The sequence below is a fragment of the Cariama cristata genome, unplaced genomic scaffold (assembly GCF_000690535.1).
Source record: "Cariama cristata isolate BGI_N322 unplaced genomic scaffold, ASM69053v1 scaffold12365, whole genome shotgun sequence".
Taxonomy (NCBI): Eukaryota; Metazoa; Chordata; class Aves; order Cariamiformes; family Cariamidae; genus Cariama; species Cariama cristata.
The window spans coordinates 50,557-73,835 of NW_009615835.1; the positions used below are offsets into that span (position 1 = coordinate 50,557).

Here is a 23,279-nt window from a genome sequence, read left to right on the forward strand (position 1 = left end):
CAGGAGGGCAGGTCGAGGCGGGCTGGCAGCCAGCCCCAGAGGCCAGCGCTGGCCCTCCGCCTTCTCCAACGGTCTAAAGGTCACTTCGGCATTCGTAACACCGTATCTTGATCGTCACGAGAACGTCAATTAACTGAGAGTACGGAATAATAAAAAAAATAAAATAAAATTAATGGCAACTCCGTAATAAAACAAACCTTGGAGGAAACTACTTATCTAATCCTAACTGGAATGTTATTAGTATCTGATTCAAATACCCTTTTAACAGGAGTAAATAAAAATCTTATTAAAACAAACAGAAGTGACTAGGTAAGACAGCAGAGCTAAAAATAGGCACAGCCCTGATATGAGTGTTCACAATGTCACTGATTGAAAGGAAGCTGCATCTATTTACGGCAGACTTGAATGCGGTCCAAAATGCTGATGCAGACTCTTTCCAGTAGGCAAAATAGAAAATTAGAAAACAAAAATACGAAGCTGTTTCCGAATCCTCACTAGACGTGCTGTGTATAAATACGGAATAATGACAAACAAATAAGTAGCGACATCTGCACCAGAATCAGGACAGGCTCGTCTCCCATCGGCTGCGGCTAACGGCTTCGGCTCCCAGGCAGAAAAAGCTTCAGCACAAGGCTCCCCATACCAGGCTGCTCAGGAACGTGCGCTGGGGCTCTGCTCTGCAAACCCTAGAATCACGGAATCATAGAATCGTTTAGGTTGGAAAAGACCCTTAAGATCATTGAGTCCAACCGTAAACCCAGCACGGACAAGCTCACCACTAAACCATGTCCGTAAGCACCACACCTACACGTCTTTTAAATACCTCCAGGAATGGGGCCTCCACCACTTCCCTGGGCAGCCTGTGCCAGTGCCTGACAACCCTTTCCATGAAGAAATTTTTCCTAATATCCGATCTGAACCTCCCCTGGCGCAACTTGAGGCCATTTTCTGCAACACGAGGATTTTTCCTCATTTAGGGCACTTCACGATCTCTGTCCTAAGTCCCTCCAAGACCTCTCCTGATCTTTCTTATTTGGTTAAATTCGGACAAGAGGATGAAGCAGTCAGAGGATCGTAACCAGAGGGACATCTGGACGTGGTGTGCTCACAGATGCCTCGTCCTCACAAAAGCCCCTTGTGCAGAACTGCTGCGGAAACGGCAGGACAGCATGCGGTAACAACAAAACCCAACCAACACACCACAGTGAAATTATTGTATGCTTATGTTTAAACCCAGTTCTTGGTTGTTTTAACGTTCTGAAACAGCCCTCACCTGGGGGCAAAGCGTTTGTTACCCCTCCATGAGACGGTGCAGATACGGGAGCTCTTCTCCAGCGTGGTCTGTAGCCTCTCTACAACAGGGAGCCACGGCCATAAACAGCATCACGCTTGGCTTTTCTGTTGGAAAACCAGCATTCCTCCCAATGTGCCATTTCATGAATTATCCCATTTTCTTTTATTTGTCTCAAGTAACGTAATGAGCCCACCATTGGTACCAATAACAGATCTGGGTCTTAGACACAAAGACTTAGGGCTAGAGGTCTATTATTAGACCATATAAAAATTGTAATTCAAACCAGCCTGCAGTTGTTACAGAACATCCAGTCAAGTTCAAAATCTTGGTCTGTATGGTATACACACTCAGTTGCCATAGCACAGGATAATTAAGACCACCTAAAAGCTCCAGAATTGAGAGAACCACCGATTTCCTTGTTCAGGAACAAAGAGACTTGCTACTACCAGGGAAAACTCATCTGCAAAGGAATCACAGCTTTGGCGAAGCACAAAGCCACAAAAATCCTCACAGCCCAGAAGGCACCACAGATTTCACTACGTTTCTTTCCAATTATGAGCTATTTGTCCTTAATCTGTTTTTTTCCTAATAGAGCCTAATGTACATTCACTTTTCATGAAAAATAATACATCATAACAAATTGGAACACATCTCCGTCCATAAAAAGCAGGGTAAAAGAACAAATTGTGTTTTACAAGAAAGGACTTGCATACAATGGTGAGGCATGCAGAAGAATTTCCCTAGAACAGAATCAAACTGAGCTCAAAATTAGTCTGTAAGTTGCCAGGTAGCTTGTTTAATGATTATAAATCATCATATGAAAACAAATTTTGGCTAAAAGGTTTCAAGTGTCTTCAAAGAAAATCCTTATTTCCAGGCATATTTTCCAAGAGCTTTTCACCCAGTGAAATCACTAACACTTGTTACAACTTGGTCAGTCATCTTCCCAAAGGTTAGACCTGTGTATCCCTTAAATTCCTGCAGCGACAGGAGCAGAAGAGCTGTGCTGCTCCTCCGGCACACACATTTCAGACATGATGGAGGAGCATTCACAGACTCTGTGTCAAACCTCAATATAGGCTTACAAGGTAGAGGATCTTAAGCAGCTCATATACTGACTTACTGAGCACATTCAATTATTATTCTGCTTCAAGCCCAGAAAAGCAGTTTGGAGCAAAATACTTGAGGTGGATTATCGAGTCTGCATTTCAAACGAGAAGGCACACGTTAAACACCCTTCCACATCCTCTGACAGCAGCCAGGAGTTCAGTACTTTCAAAGGGTAGGACCAGCAGCTGTCAAGATGTCAAGTGGTGGCACAGCAATTCAAATGATAAAGGGATTTCTAAGGAAAAGAAGAATGTGCTCTATTTTTAACATGAAGCTGTAAATCATTAAAAAAAAAAAAAAAAAGTGATGTCTGTGCTTCACCCACTGCAATTGCCACTGGATCTTTGCCTCAAAAAACCCTCCATCACGTGTCATCTTAATATCCTCATGAAAGGTACCTCTGAATATTGAACATGTAACAAATAATTTTTAAAGCCATGAAAAGAAAAGAATGGGGAAAAACAGATATCTGAACCACATTTAGCAAATATCTTTCCTATTCTGATCTCCCTTACCATGCAGAATTCCAGTCAACTAAAATCGTGTATCAAAGGCATTTGACATATGAAAGGTGAAAGACATAAGAAACATGTACATAAGAAAAAGTGCGTCTAAAAGACCAAGGACTAGTATCACTGAACATGTCAAAATAATCTATTTTTTCAAAGGACAACTAAATACAGAATTGAAGCATTTCAATTCAATCAATCAGTTATTGCAAAGAACATGATTAGAGTCCTCCACTAAAGATCATCAAGAACTACATAGCACAAGAGATCTTGTTCTTTTTTCACTTGTAAACAGAAGAAACTCCCACTGCTTTTGCAAGTCGTATTAGCAACTACTAGCAAGCTAACAAGTATTAGCAGCTTAAAAATGTCATGATGGTTGGTTGTTATTTGTTGTATCGTTTCTTTCCCCACGTCACAAGAATATTCAGGCCCTATGAAGAACGTAAGAGTTGTTGTTTTCTTCATCGGTATTTTTCCATTATACAACTTTTTAAAATTACTTACATAATGCAAGCCAATATCCCTGTAATATTGAAAAGCACACTATTTCTTTTGACATGCTCTAAGTTATGAACCGTTCGCTGTTATGAATTATTTAACACACGAAGCAGACTGGGAGGTGTATTTCTACTTCTTAGAAAGGGTCTGGATCTGTGTGTGTTTTTTCTTGGGGGAGAGCGAGGCAATAGGATCATTTAATGAAGACATGGGACAATTTCACAACAGAAGGCTATTCTCAAGTCTCTGATGCCAGTATTCACCTTAGCAAGAACTGTTCAGTAACTCAACCACTGTAAAGAATCAAACTGTTCTGCAACAGCACCTAGGAAGACTGTTGTACTGCAGTTAAAATCAAAATATCAAAACTGTAGTATTCAGTTAGTAAATACACACACCACTTAGATAGGTGTAGAGGAGCAAAACCACTAACACAACAGTGACAGAGCACAGATGATTATAACTCTCCTACATGAATTTTAAAGCCTTCCTCTGGTTCATTCTGTACACTCTAAGAAGAAAGCTGTTGAGAGTTGGAGGCTTAGAAACAGATGGTTCTACTTCTCAAAAAAATCAAAGAAGTTATTGACAGAAGTCTCTAGAAACATTAAGAAACTGTTTTGCATATTTCTGAACCTACCTATCCAACCACCAGAGACACGCACACATTTGAGAGCAGAACATTACAGAGGCACTGGCTGGACATAATGCTGTCAGTGGAAAGGGGCCAGGAAAGAGAGAAGCAACTACCCTATAAGGTTACTGCTCTGGTCCCCTACAGAGCTTGAAGATGCGGAGGTCTGACGGTGTACATTACTCACCTCCCGACAGCGCACCAAGTGACGTTCTGCATCAAGAACCTCGCAAATCTGGACCAAAAAAAAAAGGGGGGTGTTGCAAGTTCTATTACACGTCGTTCTTTTATAGGACAGATAGTGGGATAGAACAATAAAAGCATTTGAAAGGCTTATAGTAAATATCCACGTTTCTGCTCTGCAAATGAATTCATGAGATAATTGATAGCCAGAGCTCTCCAGTTTCTCTGCTTTGCGATTTTCTAACTGCTCCCTCTCTTAAAAGCACTGCTGAAAGTTAGAAGACTTAACAGCTTCAGTAATTTAGATTCTACTTACTCTTCTCCTGGTTTCTGAGCTTTTCTCCTGTTACTAATGAGTTATCCCACTGAGATGAAGGAGTAGTGCTGGCAGGACCAGAGAATCTGCTTTATTAGTAGTACAGAGCTATGCAAGTAAATCTCATTAAAGTTGTTATTATGTCACATTACAGACACAAAAAACTAATATTTACCTATTTCACAGTGGTGGTCAGAGGCTTAATTAGTCTGTGGATTGTTTCAAGACACATTGATAAAAACTCCATGGGAGTGCAACTGTTTCGGATTGACTGAGAAATTGCTGGGGGAGAGGAGGGGGAAATCAAGATCATACACCATCCCTGTTTACCCACAAGCAGAACATTCCACCAGAAATGGGCTAGGAAAGCTCAAGTGAGTACAAGCAGATTGAAAACACTCTTTTTGGTATGGAAGTCACTTGGCATTATATTAAGGATGGGTTTATAACATTTTAGCTCAAGGCTTTTCAAACGGGCCTTTTCAAGTTGGTCACGGGCCTGGTGAGCCCCAAAGGCGTTAACGAAGAGCTCACCCAGCAGCAGGACCTGGCTCTGGAGCCCAGCTTCCCTCGGCCCCACGTGCAGTACCTGCACAAAGACCTTCTGGAGCCCACCGCAGTCCAGCGCTGTGCTGGAAATGCCGGTCCCTCGCCAGTCCTCACGCAGAGAGCCTGAGGCTGGCTGCCCTCTCTTCCTCCTCCTCGGCTCCCCTCGCCGTATCGCCACGCAGCCAGATGCCATCTCCCCTGCACGCCAGCAAAGTCGCTGCAAACAGAGCTGGAAGGAAAGGCCGGAGCTTCGTCGCTGCAGGAGATTGCTGCCAAAGCCTCAGGTGTGCAGCTGTGGGATGACTGAACAAATCACTGAAGGCCCATCTAATCGGAAAGGAATGAGTTTACGTACAAGCTTCCTGGGGAAAAACAAACAAACCTATGGAATGTACACAACCAAGTCACTGCAGGCTGTGGATGGCCAGCCTGGGGATTACTGCCTGGCATGTATGTTTGCTGAAAACTTAAACGTGGAAACATCCCAGCGAAATTTCATTCAAATAATTTACAATTGGTTGTCTCTATATACATGACATTCATTGTCTATCTTGCTCATTTTCTCTCCTACAGTACTACTTCTGGAGTTCAAAATTTCCAGTCTGCCTGGAATTCCCGATAATCGAACCCAAAACCTGTATAATTACACTGCTCTGCTGAGATAAAGACTATTTTTCCCCATGACTTAAATCTTCCAAGAGCTATACTGTATATAAATGCTAATAGATATCAGCACGTGTACATTATCCATTACGAGAAGTTCCAGATGACTGGATATATATATTTCCTACTTTAAAGCTCAGAATTAATCTGCAAGTCCACTGGGAAATCACACAACCGCGTATCTTCAACCTCTCCGCAAAGAAAGGCACAGGAGCATATGAGGCTGCATCCCAACAAAGAAATGCTCAATTATTTACGATCAGAAGAAAAACCAAAATGAATACACACATTTTTTTTATAGTGACTTTGGATACAATTTGTCCCTGACACCCAAGACAGATACCTCCTTAAAACTGCTTGCAGGTTAAATGTACATAAAATCTACAGCAGGAAGCTTCGTCAACATCCCTCTATATGATCTTCAATGTAATTCATGCAAGCATCACGTTTCTCTTACCACAAAATAAAAGCATGTTGAAAGAAATGTGGCTTCCAGTAACATTTAAATTATGACATAAAAACGAGATCTTAAACCTAACACTAATTCGGTGAAAAAAACTGCATACAGCAAAACAGACTGAGTTTTATAGGAAGGCTCTGAGCACATATTTTCTCTCTTTCACTGTCCACACCCCAGTTTGACACAAGTGGAGAATCGCTGTAAAGGAACAGCTCCACTGTGAAATCTCTCACATTAATAGTTTCTGTTTCAGTTTACAATCACACAGTTTCCGACATTTACTTGCGGGGGTTTTTTTTGTGTTGATTTTAACTGATCATACGAACCATGCAAGGAAAGCACGGGTTCAACAGATTCATAAAGGCCTCCTGCAGACTATCCACAATCCCAGTTTTAGTCTACACTTGAATTGAAAATAAGAAGTCACATGAGAATAAAGATCAGTCTTCAAACAGTATTTTAAATATAATTTTTTGTTCATGTAGTTACTTCCTAATTTTGATGGTGTCTACTTCTGTATGGTGGCTGGCTTCCCCAGGTCAGAAACGGAACCTCAGAATAAAACCACTTGAACAAACAACCTGCCTTCTCGCTTTTACAGAAAACCCGCCAAGGAAGGAATTATTTTCCCTGTTACACGGCTGCACACTATTTAACATGAATTTACCAGAATAGAGTAAAATTATCAGAGTGATACAAGTCTCGTGAATACTCTTCAGAAAGAATTCCAAGGCTGTGACACTTTCCATCATTCAAGTCTTAGATCAGTAGCTAATGTACGCCCCTCGGTGACTTCGGCTCTAAAAATACTCTCAGTTTTTAAAGACGCTTTAGCAGGGGTTTGTGTGCAGCCTCTCCTACTCACCACCACCCTCTCCCAAGAAGGATGGAGGGTCTCGACCCACCCCTGCGGGCACTCACACACACTCAGCTGGACCACGGTGGGAGGAAACGCTGCTCGCACGACCCCCGCTCTGCTCACACATCCCTCCCCGACAGTGCAGGCAAACCTGTACCTTCAGAGTCATCACGAGCGGCTAGAAGCGACTAGAAGCGAGATCGACTCATTTTGTCATCCCCTGCTCATTTAATAGCCAAAACCTCAGGTGCTTATCTTTACTCCTGAGCAAGTTTTATTGCTTTCACTGTTATTTCCTCAGAGGACTATTTAATTAGTTGAGAATGCCAATGGCACATAGATCTTATGGTTAAATTAAACAATAGCCTAAATAATGCTCTAGGGAGGTATTTTTCCCAGCCTGTTATTTTTAGGTATCTTGGGGAGCACAGTGCATTGTGCTATCACACTGGCAACAGAAAGAGGAAGAGCAAGAATGTTTTTCTTCTCAGACTTTAATTCAAGATCCATCTAATGATTAGCATCAACATTCTAAAATAATGAAATATGATGAGTTCATAACTAGAGAAACAAGCAACAGAAAGTATGATTCATTGCCCTAAAGGAAAAAAACCAACAACTTCTTTAGCTGTTCTCACCCTAGTTTGGGTGGTTTGGTTGCATTGGTTTGGGTTTTTTTCAACAGAAAGTTGTCACTGACAAAGCTGGAGGAAACAGCAGCCAGAACGGTCAAGGACCGCGTTTCCCTCTAACTGCAGAGGGCAGGCAGAAAAGTCCCTCCCCACTGTTGTAGGTTGGCTGTGCAGAAGGAACTACAAAATAGACGAAATGCTCACCCGCTCTGGAAACTCAACCAAAAAGCTACCAGAATATACATTAGCTATACTTAGCTGGAGCAGTATAAAGGCAGCAGATCAGAAGCAAGAGAGCCCCTCACAAGACATGCGTGTGTAGGAAGAAGCACCGATACAGATGGCAAAATGTTCGTCCCCCGGGCTGGGAAGACCTCCAACTTGGAGCCTGCTGATTTAAGAGGATACGAAAGACAGTTAAATGAATCACCCAAGAAAGATCATTCCTCATGGGAAAAAAAACCCATGTTTGTAACTTGTTACGTCAACTACCAATTCTTTTAATTGGTTCTCCTTACAAGTGTTGTATTTCAAGAAAATAAAACAGAAATTAGACCCAGCTTCAGGGAAAGAAAAAAAAAAAGCAAGTTACTCACTAGGCAAGGTGAAAAGCTTATATTGTAGTATGATCAGCTGCTGAAACAGCTAAAATATGTTCTGTTCTCATCTTTCCCCAAGAGCCAAACCCAACGGCTCCGTGTAACAGATGAGAGACTGAGAAGGGTGTAGACAAGCTGCCATGTCCCACCAGCTGCCAGGAAGTCACCAGAGAACCCAAGGCCGAACCTGAGCCAGGACCTGAAGCTGTAGGATGCTTTACCATCACATCCCAGAATTTCTAAGTCAACTTTACTCCCTGCCTACCAGGTAGATGCAATTTGTCAGAAAGTTCAGTGTCAGACATAAGAGTCACTGAACTAAAACTGGCAACAAGTTTGCTCCAAAGCATTTAACTTTAATAACGACGGTAATCCTGTTCTAAAGTAATATTATGACCTAATTCACTCCCTTTAACGCTTGGCAGTTATACTCGCTGCAGCAGACCCCGATCCGCCCAGCAGCTACGCACATTACAGTTCATATCAAAACCACCCTCCGAAAGGAGCCCTCTTACAAGTGTGCCCACTCAGCAAGTGCAAGGGAGCACGAGAAGAACCCCACATGCAATTTTAATGCAGTCGTGAAGCAGAGTGGATTCCACGTGTAAATTGTAGATATTGGGATACCAGAAAATGTCTCTTTTTCTAAAGCAAACACATAATCTGGTGTTGTAGCAAACAGGATGTGGTAAAAAGAAAAGCAGCTAAAGGTGGTTACGCACTCCGCTTCGAGACATGCTGTACTTCCCCATGAAGCTTCTGCTGTGGAGGAAGCAGCTTCTGCAGGAACAGCCGGCTGCTGGGCTACTAAGTGCTGCCAGAGCGTTTTTCTGGGTGGCTCTATTATCTTCATGTCCTCTGACTCATTAGGCGATTCTTAGAGAGTTCAAGATCATTCTGGAGCATCATTCCTGCAAACAGTCGTGCCATCTTCAAGAGATGAGAGCAACCTATTTGCCTTCATGAAGAGAAAGATGTGAATAGAGGACAGACACTTGTTTATGCAAATCTTATAAAGCCTCCAGGCCATTTTCATCCCCAGAAGGGCTGCTGCCACGCTGCTCGCTGCTGGCCTTTCCTGCTCTTATTCTGATCCTAAAGGGTAGAGCAAAGGTTTTGGTTTCCAAGCCCAAGCTGTCCTGGCGATTCCCTGCAGTTGCACACCTGGGGGAGGCGGCAGGGAGGGAATTTGGGCCAATATTTTACAGTGGGATCTGGAAAACACTGAGATCTAAGGGCTCATTAAGGATAAACACTTGCAGCTGATAAGACCAGCACCATAATTAGATATACTCATAGGAAAACATCCAACAGGAACGACTATAGGACATCAGAAAGACTTGTATCAGACAACTAATCAAAGCCCTGGTTTTTACATTTGAAAGAAGGATACTGAAAAACAGAAAAAACAATGACCTGGAGCTCTAAGAAAGAACTGAAGTCTAGAATAAAAAAAAGCTTAACAGTCCTCATCTATATCACTCGCCAAAGGGAAAAAATAGGTAGTCTGATAAAGTTTTATAGTTAGTACATAAGGATAAAGCACTGTATACTGGACAGCTCTTTAACTGAGAAAATAAAGGCACAGGAAGAGCCAGGAGCAAGCAGAATCACGGCCCACGATCAGAGACTCGTTTGACTTGGGTTGATTTAAACTCCACCGAGCAGGAGCTGTCTCCCGTGGGGCGTCCATCCCAGACCTGCACACACAGCTCCAGCTCCAGCCCCAGCTGCGGTCCCGCCACATCCCCGCCATACAAAGAGAGAACAACAAGACTGAAAAGGTGATTAGGCTTTTAATTACCTCACCATATTTATTTTCACAGCCTTTTGCGTAATGCTTGCCTAAAATCGAAGGTACTTTACCACAAGCAATTATGCTAATGTCTGGAAACAGAACTAATTTAACAGCAAAGAACAAGCTAGAAAATGCAATAAAATTTAAATGAACAACCACAGCAAGGCAATACAATATTTTCCAGTGAAATGCAAAGTCTTCTGTTAAAAACAGTTGTGTTTAATCTTTTTTTTATTTCCACTCTAAATATCCTACTTCAGAAGAAACCAGCTTCAGAAGTAACCGAAGCTCCAGCAAAGCGGTCACAGAAGACCTCCTCGTTTCCAGGTAACAGAGGGCAAGTACTGCTATGACTGTACCAAGGGGAGAGGAGGAGAAAAACTCTCTCTGCGTCTGTGAACGATGCCTCTAAAGATCTGGGTGAGAAACTAGTATATTAATGAAAGTCTGGGCTCTAAAATTCCAGGTTTGATGGCTACCAACATGGGGGGAAAAAAGAAAGATATAATCCTTCCAAGGTAACAGTTAACTAACTGTAATTGCTGTAACTTACCAAAATAACTGCAACATTCTTCACTGTTCTTTGGAACCAACTACTAATGAAAACTATTCAATTACATAAATACAAATATCCATTACATATAAGCTGTTCTGTTTGACTACTTTTTTTTTTAAAAAAGGAGGGAAGAAAAAAAAAACACAAACAAAAAACTCCTTCATTTCATTGCCGCCAAACAGAATCAAACAGTTAAAGTCAGCCTGTGTTTGGTTGCTTAAAATTCCACTTATTTTGCAACTGCCATGCTATAGCAAAATATTAATCATTCAGTAGAGACAACTAAACCGAAGCACATACTGAGAGATGTCACCACAAGCCAACGAGGTATCTATGCATTTACAGTGTAAAATTTTTGGCCAGAATAAAAAGTCATAGTTTTTATGCATAAAGATACAGACTACACTTCAATTACTGTAATACAGTGGAAACCTCCATGAGACTTCTATGAACACACACTTTAGACTGGTGTTTCCACAACCTCTTTGCACAAACCTACGAAATCCATGAACGGCAATCTGTGATGCTATACAAGAATACTATTTATTTTAATCTGGCAATATTTAACACTCCCACTCCAGAATATTCTCATACCTACCGAGCTGCACATTTCCAGGCAACCTGGAAGGCTGAACATTTCTGCTCCAGCCAGGAAGGGAAACCAGCTAAAGCTCAATCAGCCCAAAGATGCTCCTCACTGCACCACCTTCCCTGGGAAACAAGGCACAGCAGCACTTCGCTCTTGGGCGTTTGCCTCCACTATTAATTACAGTCTCAGGCTATTTCAGACAGGAATAGGTCCATTGATCTCCTCGAGTCTTCCCAGCCCGTTTTATGGTTTTGTCCCCATTTTGCAAGACAAAAGCAGCTGTACTATCCTAACAGACGTACGCCAACCTACTCCTCAAATGTACCGGACAAAGATTTCACAAGCCCCTTGTGAAACCCATTCCCCTGCTTTACTAGCTATCCTACTACTCAAAGAGTTTTATTCATATCCAGATGTTTTTTAATTTGTATGTTAAGCCTCTAGAAAATTGACTAACCTCACCATTTCTGCGACAGCTTTTCTGTTTTTGAAGATTGTTCAACCTCACTTCTCTCTTTCACAGCCTACATAATACCCTATTTCAATACTTCCTTGTAGGTCATATTTAGAAGGCTGCTAAGTAAGGTCTGCCCATTCCCACTGCTCTTTCCTGGACTCTTTCCAGCAGGTCTATGTCTATTTTGTAGTCCAGTGCCAGGACAACATGGGGACAATATTCTGCCAAAAGAGGATTACTTCACGTGCCTCACTGGCTACAACCCTGATTTCATATTTAGTTGTGTGATCTAGCTGAGACAATACAATCTACAGCTCGCTATAACAGCCAAGTCAATTAAAAAGGTCTACCCGATCAGTGGTTCTCCACTCTGTATTTGTGTAATTACTCCAGCACAGGTGTATAGGACATTGCTTGTTTTGAGTGAGAAGCACTGCTTTTTCCCCCCGCCTCTAGTTTATGGAGATCTTTTATAATTCTGTCCATGTCCTCAGTGTGGTTACAGCACGCAACCAGAATAGAGAGGTTCTTCATCCCAGCATTCACACCGTTAACTAAAATCTGCGTAGTAGCTGATCTCTGACGCTCTTGTGCGAACTCCCTGGATATACCCTTCCATGTTCACAGGGAAGCACTCATTAACTCTTCCTCACGTCAACTCTCCCAACAGTTTTGCCCCTGTACACAGCACTTTCACCCAGGCCACGTCTCCCTGTGACACTAGCAAGAACACGATGTCAGACAGTCAAGACAACACGTATGTTATCTTTTCTACTACTGCTCCCTTATCAACAAGGCTTACTACCCCTGCAGAGAAAAAAAGTTTAACTTATGTGACACATTATATTGTTGACAAGCTCATAGCAAGTAATATAATTTTCTCCTTGATGTTTCCAAATAATTTAATTATTTTCCCAGTAGTTTTCCAGAACGTGAAGTTCACAGATTGCTTTGCTTCATCTTCTTCCCTTTCACAACACTTCATTTTATTGAAGACCTTTGTTTTACTAAATCCTGTCCATATTCCAGTGTTCTCCAGACCATCTACAACACTGATCTTTCAGCAGTCATTACAGAGAAGTGGTAGGCAAGCCAATCTTAAAAATATTTACATGACTAACATTTTATTGAAATATGACTTACCAATTTTCTGATGAAAGATCTTGTCGAAGGTTAGTTCACCCCTTTCCTCAAGGTATTTCTGCATAACACTGCGGATACTGAAAGAAAGTACGAAGAAAAAAAAAAAAGTTACTTGAAACTGCTTATTTTAAACCAGACCTTTAACATACTTTGGAGGAAAGGATCACTAAAATGAAACATCAACGCAAAATGAGCTACAACTGCCCACCCAATGCATCACCTCACAGCGTGACAGGCAGTCTGCTGCTCCATCTAAAGACCACGAGAGTTCAGAAGACTACAGCCATCAACGTCAACAGGCCTCTAGTCAAGTCACATCACAGAGAGATTGTCGAACTCACAGAATTCAACGTTGCAAATGATTTTATGAAAATTCAGTCCTCAGCTATAAATACCTTTCCAGACATCACCTTACTAGTCTGAAATTAGCCTTGCAGTCTCAATACTGTGATTTTTTTAAGGGTTTTTTTTTAAATGTTCCTAGTTTGAGGTACACAAGAAACATCTTTTCCCCACTGTAAATATTAATACTATCCAGTGTAGAACATTAGTAATATTAGTACTTATTCAGCGTAGAAGAGAGGTAACTTTTACGCTTCAAGCTTAACATAGTTCTGTTTAATATCTTTATCAATGATCTGGACGAGGGGATGGAGTGCACCCTCAGTCAGTTTGCAGATGACACCAAGCTGGGTCTCTACATCGCTCCCCACAGTGACCTGAAAGGAGGCTGTAGCCAGGTGGGGAATCGGTCTCTTCTCCCAAGTAACGAGCAGCAGAATGAGAGGAAATGGCCTCAAGATGCGCCAGGGGAGGTTTAGATCAGATATTAGGAAAAATTTCTTCCCCAAAAGGGTTGTCAATCACTGGCACAGGCTGCCCAGGGAAGTGGTGGAGTCCCCGTCCCTGGAGATATTTAAAAGATGTGTAGGTGTGGTGCTTAGGGACGTGGTTTAGTGGTGGGCTTGGCTGTGCTGGGTTAACAGCTGGACTCAATGATCTTAAAGGTCTTTTCAAACCTAAAAAATTCTATTATTCTGTGGTATCAACAGCCTACATGTGAGAGCATGATGTTGCTAGAATTCCCCTTCAAGAATCTATACTTCTCCAATAGGGTTTGAAAATGCCCCAACTGAGCATATATTGGAAAAAAAAGCCATCAGTGACTGCACAAAGTCCCCTTTGCTGTATGCCACTACAGAAACAAGAGCACAACAGTTTAAAGGAGAGCTCCCAGGCTTTCCCTGGGTTTTTATCCTAATTAGGTATTTGCAGATTGAACAGAAGGGTAGTATGGGGCTGCCACCGGGAGCTGGAGCACCAAATCCCGGGTGTTTTTCCTCGGAACCAGAGACTGCAGGCAGAAGCACACCGGCAGTATCAGGCGGGGCGTGGGCCGGCCTTGCCTGGGGCGAGCGGAGCCCTGGGGTCACAGCACTTCCCGGGGGACATTCTGGTCATCGCTTCGCTTCTCCATTCTTGCGTCAGGTTTTAGCTTGCACCGTGTAAAATAAATGTAGAAGTCAATCAAAGCTACATCAGGTTGTTAACACTGCAATTGCCATGTATCATTTAGAAAATGAGCCAACATAAGCTCCATTAGGCCTCTAGCTTGGCTGCAGTGCACTTAACATCTTCTTTGCCTAATTTATAATGTCACAATCACTCATTTAAACCACATTAACAAAGATTTCCTTTATTCGTCAAGTAACCTCAATATTCATTTTAATATAATGCCTATAAAAATTTCATATGGGCAACAATACAAGTACATAAATTTTAAAATCATTGCAGCCCAGCAGTACTATGCCTGGTAAAACAACTATATTGCCACAGTATTAAGTCAAAATACCACTCGACTTCTTCTGTTTCCAATTTTAAATTTGATATTTTCATATGTACTATTTATTTTTGTAAAAATAACCACAAACGTACCCTGTACAAAGTACTCATGCCCTAAACAAGATTGTTAAATATCACTCACATGTCTGCAGAAGTAAGACTGAGCACCTAATCCTTGTAAAATGTGGACTCTGAACTACTTCACGTCAGGAAAAAACTGAACAGGTCAGTTCTCATGGACAAATTTTAACACTTTCTGGAGAAGAAAAAAAAAAAAAGTTTTCTGTGGTTATTTCTCCTCCATCTTTTCTCTAAAGCCTCTTCATTAACAAGTTCTTGTGCAGTTCTGGGTCACTGTGAGCAGCAGAGCCCTGCCCGAAAAAGCTACAGACCTCACAGACCGTCCCCTCTCATGTGCTCACAAGGGCCCGATCACCAGAGCTTCCGAAAAACCTCACAAACGTTAACAAACATCTCTTCCCCATCTTCGAGTGAGGAAAATATCCGTGCTCCTCTCAAATGAGGACCTGGGGCATGAAGTCTGAACGACTTGACCAGAAGAAAGTCTATAATAAAAGCCAAGAAATTAGCTTGAAGGCCCTAATCCCCAATCTAGGAGATTATTCTATTAATAGTTTTTATGTATATCTCAAAGCCCCACAAGGAACATAGATCTATGAACACTGTGATCCAAAGCGAGAACTCTGGAGGCCAACCACCACATCAAGTTAAACACGAACTGGGAGAGCTGAACGTTGTTAATCAGGTTTGAGATTATAAATTATTCAGTGACGAACTTGCTAGTCTTTTCATTCTTCCATTAAAAACTAGATCTACTCTCTGTGTGTTTTAACAATCTAAACAAAACACCGATTTCAAATGAAGAAGAAGCAGTAAATAGAGATGATGTTCTGTACTTGGGAAAAGCAAGGTAGTAAAACAAAATTTATCACAAAATTGACAGAATCGCCAAGTTTGGCCGCCTGTTCTACAGGTAGATTTTTAAAAATACACATCCTAGCTTCACATGTTTAAAATGGTGACCGTAAAACTTAATTCTTCTCTTAAATCCATAAAATGTCAGCACATTGATGGCAAAATACCTCCAGTAGTACCGACACCGTCCCGTACCGCTGAGCGCGGGCAGCAAAAGCCACGCAGCCTGCCCCGGCAGCGCTCGGCGGCGGAGCAGAGCGGTCAGGCTGGCAGGGCCGGCGGCACAGCAAGAGGCAGGCAGCCGCCCAGGAAGGTTTAGGAGAGCCCTGCAGCTCTGCCTGCCCTTGGGCTCCTTCCCTCTGCATCCCTCTCCTCCCAACCAGACCTTCCCCTTCTCTCTCTCCATGCGTACCGGAGGACCCACTTTTAAATGGAACATGGAATGCATCACCAAAGACCACAAACTTCCCCTCTCCTCGGCCTCCCGGTTGACCCCAACCCATCAGCCCTGCCCATCACAGCAATGTCCCGTTCCCACTGACCGCTAGACCATTAGTAACATAATAAGCCTTTTTAATAATAATGACATCAAGAAAGCTTTCCTCTGCTCGAACAAGTGCACTGCAAGAAATTACATAAACATATCTTAGTCTAGACAATGGGAGGAGATAATGAAAAATTTAACGTATGACTGAAGTGCCCAGGAAAACACTCCGGTTGTATAACGAACAAATCTCTCCAGCGCTTCTCCTCCTCTCCCTCGACATCTAGTACTTCTGGTCTGATGGATAACATGTCAAAGGAACAAAACGTTTTTGCAGCTACACAATCTGAACAAATCTGTAAAATGATCACAGGCTACAGGAGTCGACACTGCATTCCAGCTTACAAGCAACAGACCTTCACCCCTTTAAAATCATTTCTCCTTATCCATATGAATAAATAGGAATATATTACATGGAGCGGATTATGACTACCCAGAATAATCACCTTCTAATTCTCACATGGAAGTTAAAGGTAGAAATCCTACTAAATACAAAAGAAACGAAGAAGAGTCTGTATATCCTTCAGAAGGATGGAGAATTTTAAAATGGAGCCTAGCACATTCCACAAACAGGAAGGATGGTTCCCTCTCCGCTTTGTATATTGAATCATTAGCTGCCCTACACGTAAACAATCTGGGATTAAAAGCTGCATTTCACAGAAAAGTAGCCATTTCTGAAAAGCTTTCCATATCCAAATATGCTTTCAGCGCAAATAATGCACTAATGCGAGAAGTGGACTTTTTGCATAAGTTCATCTCAGTTCACAGCATGATCTACCTTAATAGCAACACTCAACATAAGCAGAAAAAAAAGCTGGCTAAAAATGAAATCCAGGGAGACTTCAGAAACAAAAGTATATCCAACTGTACTGTAGCAAAACCTTTTGTCCATATATTTTTTATTTCAGAGAGGAAGAAAATAGCAGACAACAAAAACTTCACAAACGCTCGGTTTGCCATCCACATACCACAAGTCAACTGAAGTAACAGGACAAGTATATTGAGCGGAATCAAAAGTCAGGTTTAAAGTGATGTGAGGAATGCAACTTGGACTCTGGATACCTCTTTGCTGGTTTAAAGGGGACTAAATTTAAGCAGCAGACAACGAAAACTTCAGAAACGCTCGGTTTGCCATCCACATACCGCAAGTCAACTGAAGTAACGGGACAAGTATATTGAATCAAAAGTCAGGCTTAAAATGATGTGAGGAATGCAACTTGGACTCTGGATACCTCTTTGCTGGTTTAAAGGGGACTAAATTTAAGCAGGTACCTGAGAGCACAGTGTAGCCCTTTACCCCCTGACCAGGCAGCCAAGGGACCTGCACCGGCCCCGGGGCCAGGCGTGCAGCAGCACCCGTGCCAAGGTCAGTCAAAGAGAACTAACGTACCGGTGACACAGGAAAGACGTTTGGGGAGAGGTTTTTTTGCTGCAAATAAAACAAGCAACTCGATCCCTGGCAATGCCAACGGTACCCACGTAGTGCACCCCGCTGATGTTAAGGGGTGCAGGCAGCAGGGTGCCGCGGCACGGCCGCAGGCCCTCGGTGGGCTCATCTCTTGCAGCCCCACGGGAAAAGTGGCCCCTAAAGAAAGGGCTGAACAAAAACACCAGGCTTGTGAAGCGGCTCAGAGCACAGTGCCTGCCCAGAAGCAGGCAGAAAGATGACTATCTGCATCGTCATCAAACTGTAAACTTTGGGAACAGCACAGGCCGCTCTAACCCAGTCAGCTCCTCCACCTCCCCAGAAAAGGGGCTTATTACAAGCGTGAGCTGAAGAATCTGTTAAAAGGAGGTTTAAGTGGTACCTTGAAGGTCTAGTTACTACAGCCAGCATCCTGGTCTTTCAGACTTGATCAAAGAAATCCACTGAAAAGCACCCTTCAAGGTTAAAATACATTCTGTAACTAAAAAGCTCTCACTGTCTACAAGCACGTACGGTGGCATGCAGTCTGACAGGGCGCAGGCAACAGTCCTGGTGCCAAGGCAGAGAATGTCTACTTGAAAACACATCTTCTGAAGAACGAAGAAGAAAACACATTACGTTCTTTCTAAAACAGAAACGGACACGTGTACGGCAAGAGCACCCTGATCCGCAACGCTGCCTCTCAGGCGAGCTACACCAGAAGCAGCAAACCAGGAGGTCCCTGGGGGAAGGAGCTCACCCCAGGGCCAGGACCTGTCCTTGCCTGCAGCAACAAAGAACCACACGCCAGTGTCAAACAGCAATAGTTACCCCTGCTGCTGCCCCCCAGAATACTGTAACATTCGGTGACTCCAAGGATAAGCATACCTATGAGAAGAAATGAAACTTCTGCTGGGTGTACGGCTGTACCTGCCACCGCACAGCCCGCAGGACGGCCAGGGGAGCCCGAGGAACAGTCCATCGGGCAGCCCGAGTCAGCACAGGCAGCCGGGAACGCGACCGCAACCCATGCAGAAACTAGAAGCTACAGAGGACAGTAAAATAAACAGCATTCTTTTTGACATCTCCTAAAAGTTCTCCTATTAATTTCAAAGATGTATGGATTTTGTCCCCGCAGGTTCATTATACTAAATTATGCAGGAGTTCTTTGGAAAACATCTCGCACCTACGAAATGGAAAAGGTAAAGAAAAATGCAATGGTATGTATATGCATACATACTCTTACTATTGGAACTAGACCAAGAAGCCACTTACTATTGGCCTGCTTACTATTGTATCTTAAAGGAGCTTTTAATTATTTATCATAAAACACAGTATTTTTTCTTATACATTAACAAGAGTTCAGATTTGTGGGATATTATCTATTGTACTGATGCACACATGCACACCACAGCTTGAAAAGAAAATGTCTGGCCTTACTGCAAGCATTAAAGAATCACACCCACATTAAGGATGCACAGTTACACTCACTAATAGATTCACCTATCAGCTGAAACAGAAAAAGGAGAACAGAAAAACAAAACAAGAATGAAATGGCAGCTTTACAGAGACCAGCCTGAGGAAAGCAGAGTTCAGTATTTAACTCTACCAACATTTCCTGTATTGTCTTGGGCAAGTTATAAACATTATCTGCCTCAGATCCCCAGTCTGTAAAATAAAGCTGTATTTCTTTTTCCCCTCCTCTGCCGTCGGGGCAGGTACCATCCTTCTGCCACGCGTATATCCTGTACCCAGCACACTAAACTCCTGACGACTCCTGGCATGTCCGAAAACTACTCAAATGCTAATACTTATTTCAAGAAAAAGCTAGATCTTCAGCAGCTGAACTAGCATTGCCTTTGATTGCCAACCTTTTGCACTGCCCCTCGCCGTCTTCCTGCTCTCAGCGCTTCGAGCATCCCATTTCCACACTGGACAGTCACCCTCCATTTACTATTGTCTGCTTTCTCCTCTTCCTTCTTGGTATCACTCCCTATTTCCCTTTTTCAATCTCTCTCTCATCCCATTCTCACCTTGCTTTCCGTACCGTATTTATCATGTCCCCTCATCCCACCCAGCTTTCATCTCTACTTTCTGCTTCGCCTTCTCATTCTGCACAAACGCACCAGCCCGCACACGCAGGGAAGTCTCACAAAGCCCACGAAGACCTCAGCTTGCTGCAGTCAGAAAACAATTAAGCCCACTTAGACCCAATTTCAAACGAGAAGAAAATCTAAAATTCTGAAGTGCTATGCTACCAATGCATCATTAGTAATACAGTTTCTCCTTAAAAGTATTTTTACTGAAGTTTTGCAGAGTAGGAAAGAAAACAAGTCACAGAACAGAAGACGCCAGGGAGAAGGAAAGAAACATCTCAACATAAAGAGTAAATCTGTGTGACTGATTACTAACGATGCTATTATTTTCTTGTAATAGGTTCATCACTGGCATGGAGTACCTCTCCAACTGAATAGAAAACTCCCCTTGAATGAGACTGTAAACTGCAATCAGTCACTGGATCACAGCCCCCAGGTCAGCTTAATGCTTGGCTTCGGGCATGAAAGCGAAGGGCAGACACTTGATGCAATCAACAGAAGAATTAGCTTCCCTCCTATATGAGAGGTAAAAAATAGTGAACATATCACAAACCAGCCAATCCATTTCATTTTGCTTCCTCTCAGGCTTGTACCCAATCCAAAGTCCAGGAGAAATTAATACTTCTCCAGACGATTTTGTTCTCAGATGCTATAAAAGGTATTTTACACATTGCAACTTTTGCTGAAGCAATTAATGGGGCAAAGTATATTCCCAGCATCTAAAGCCAGAAAGGATCATTAGACCATCTAATCTGATATATTTATCTCTTCATTGTAAAATTCCATATTTGAAGCGGAAGCAAATCGTTAGAAGACTGTGAAAAAACGTTTTCGGACAACAATGAAATGACATGGAAAAAATACGCTCCCTTGTATTCTTTTACTTTTGAGCATCCTATAGTATTACCAGAATAGCCCTGACAGCAACGCAATACCCAATTGACTTCATTCTTTAACAGAAATAAAAGCAATCATTGGTGCTACGTTCCTCAGCGCACATGCTCCTTCTACTCTTCCTCTCATCAGCTGACAAATAAAGTATCAATGACTGAAACCAAACTTTCATTTCTCTCCATAAACACAGTCCGTACCTACGCACGCAGCGACGGCGCCTGCAGAAGGGATCCCCGTTATTCCTGACCCACAGGACAAGAACAGGGCTCTGCCATCTTCTATCCCAAGTTCACCCATTTCTACCCCATCTTCTGCCCTTGCACACCCTCTAAGCCCCCTGCCAAGTCATCTCACCGCAGTGAACTAATGCTCTTACAATCGTCAAGGATGATTAACAGCATATTCCACCCAAGAACCCCGTCTGCCATGGAAAGGATTAAAGTTCAGCAACACTTTCCCACAACCCCTCTCTGGTGCCTGCACCTCATCCAGGAGACGAAGCAGCTTTACTTACGCAAATTATATTAACGGAGAAAGTTTACAACAAGGGAGCCAAAAGCAATAGGTATGTAGCTACGATTTCAAAAGATGCACTATCCTCATGTTTCTTGAGGATCATTTGCATTATTGTTGCCGAAATCTGAAAATAATATAAAAGCTTCCAAGTACATGAATTTTTCAGGAATAATTACACTGAATTGTAACGTCAAGGACTTGCCCTTCCACCAGAATGCTGCTACTGAGAAATTAGAAGAAAGAGAAATCAGAGCAAAATCACATCTCCTTGCTCCTACCGCAATTAAGTAATTTGTCAATCATAATTTTTTTTAAACAAATACAGAATTACTGAAGATGTGCCAATTTTTTTTAATCTTTCCATATCTACAAAACATGTAGAACTGCAAGTACAAACATTAACCAAGCTACCAAGAACTACGGCCAACACTGACTGAAACACACTACATTCGCCTGTGATTTATTTATTCATTTATAGTCTCAGGATGCAATTTTACAGAGACTTAAATGTTTATTTGCGCTATCCAAATCCATCATAAAGTTGCTAAAATTGGACCGAAGATCCTGCCCCAAAGGCCTCTGAACTGAAAGCGTGACAGGGTCAACAAGTACAATTCAAAGAATGGCACACAGCCATTACAGCCCAACGTTTTTTCTTTCCCTCCCCTTATAAAAGTGCATTTAAAGGGCTTTAGCAACTCAAGATTGATCAAAAGTGAAAACCGTTATGAGATATTTGGCCTAAGAATCAGACCTTCTCAGAACTCTTTCAAACAACAAATTAAAACTACAGAAATATTCCTGTATTTTTTTTCTCCCCCAAAGGAAACAATCCCCTCTGAACAGGCAAGCATCCCTCCCGAGCCTTGCATCCCAAACACCGCAGCAGCGATTCTCCTAAAGCAAAACACAAGAAGAAGTGTAAAATTGTCTTCATTGATTTTTTTGCTTCTTGTTGTGCATTTTAACCCAGCAGTTATTGTAAGGTCCCAGAAGTAAGGGAGATGTGAACAAAGTAACTGTAATCATTAGAACAATTTGGAAAGAAGACTGGGAAAATCTGGGGTAAAAAAAATAAACGTATTAACGAGAGGACTGACGCACAGCGACACAGAATCGCTTAAATGTGACAATGAACAGAATGTGATGGGGAAGAGATGAGGAAGCCAGGCTGGAGACTAAAGAAAACCAGCAAAGGATGAGGAGGCTCAGAAAGGAAAGTCACCTCAGAGGCACGACCCCAGCTATCCTCATCCCCCACCGAGGGCTGGGAAAGCCAAAACGCTAAAGCCTGGCCAGCAAACCGCGGCCGCCCGAACCAGACTCCTTCCTGACCGGTTCCGCTCATGGCACCGCCAGGCTTATTTTACCAAACACTTGAGGCCTCAAGAGTAAAACGCCTACCCACATTTTGTCTTCTTTTCATTTCAAGTTCCCTTTAACCTAGACTTGTATTTCACAGAGCTTGCTTTCCCTGCTGAAATTAAGACGGAAACATAATAAACAGAATAGCAGCCAAGTAGCATCCGCGGAGCTGTCACGTGGAGCCTGCACGCTCTGCTCAGCCCCTTGGGAGAGGGGTGTCTTCCTCTACGGTTTGAAGCACTATTTTATTGTGTTCCCCAGTGCTTTTTAATTTTCTGAGAGGATGCAGAAGCTACTGGGAGCTCTTTTTTTTTCATCTGCGCCTTAAGCAGAGGTAGCAGCTCCCCATGGGCGACGAGCACCCATCCGTTCCCAGCTCCATACCGAGCTACCGCAACGCGTGTCCCCGCCGAGACCCCCAAGGCTGCGGCGAAGCGTGGGGAGGTGGGAACGCTGCCGGTGCTCGGCTGGTGCGGTGTATCGCAAACACGTTGCATCAGCTGGACTGAATTTCTGTTGGCCTTTAATGAAGGCTTTGATTTGCACAGCTCGATCAGATCCTGAGAAATCTGCCCTTTCCCCAGTTCCTTTCTCAACAGGACACGACACATGCTGACGGGACAAATTCCTGGCACACTGGAAGGGGACTAGGGGGTTCCTACATGCAAGCAGCTTCTCCTAACACTCTCAGAAATTTTTATTTATTTATGCAAGGCATATTTATATAGGTGTTTATTCAGTATTGGAATGATTTTCTTGGAGAAACTAGTAAGCATGGGGTGCAGCTCTTTCTGTGGAAAACAGCTGTATTTTCTAAAGCTAGAAACTG

At 42.7% G+C, this 23,279-nt stretch overlaps 1 protein-coding gene across 1 annotated transcript in view; it reads right to left on the reverse strand.

Moving 5' to 3' along the window:
- LOC104161504 (beta-adrenergic receptor kinase 2) overlaps nt 1–23,061 on the reverse strand; it is a 65,536-nt gene extending 42,475 nt beyond the window's left edge. Inside the window, exons 1-2 of the mRNA XM_009699972.1 lie at nt 22,835–23,061; nt 12,853–12,929 (exon numbers count right to left, since the gene is read on the reverse strand). Coding sequence (XP_009698274.1) covers nt 12,853–12,929; nt 22,835–23,061 — 304 coding nt within the window. The remainder of the gene's footprint in view (nt 1–12,852; nt 12,930–22,834) is intronic.
- Between the last annotated feature and the right edge of the window lie 218 nt (nt 23,062–23,279).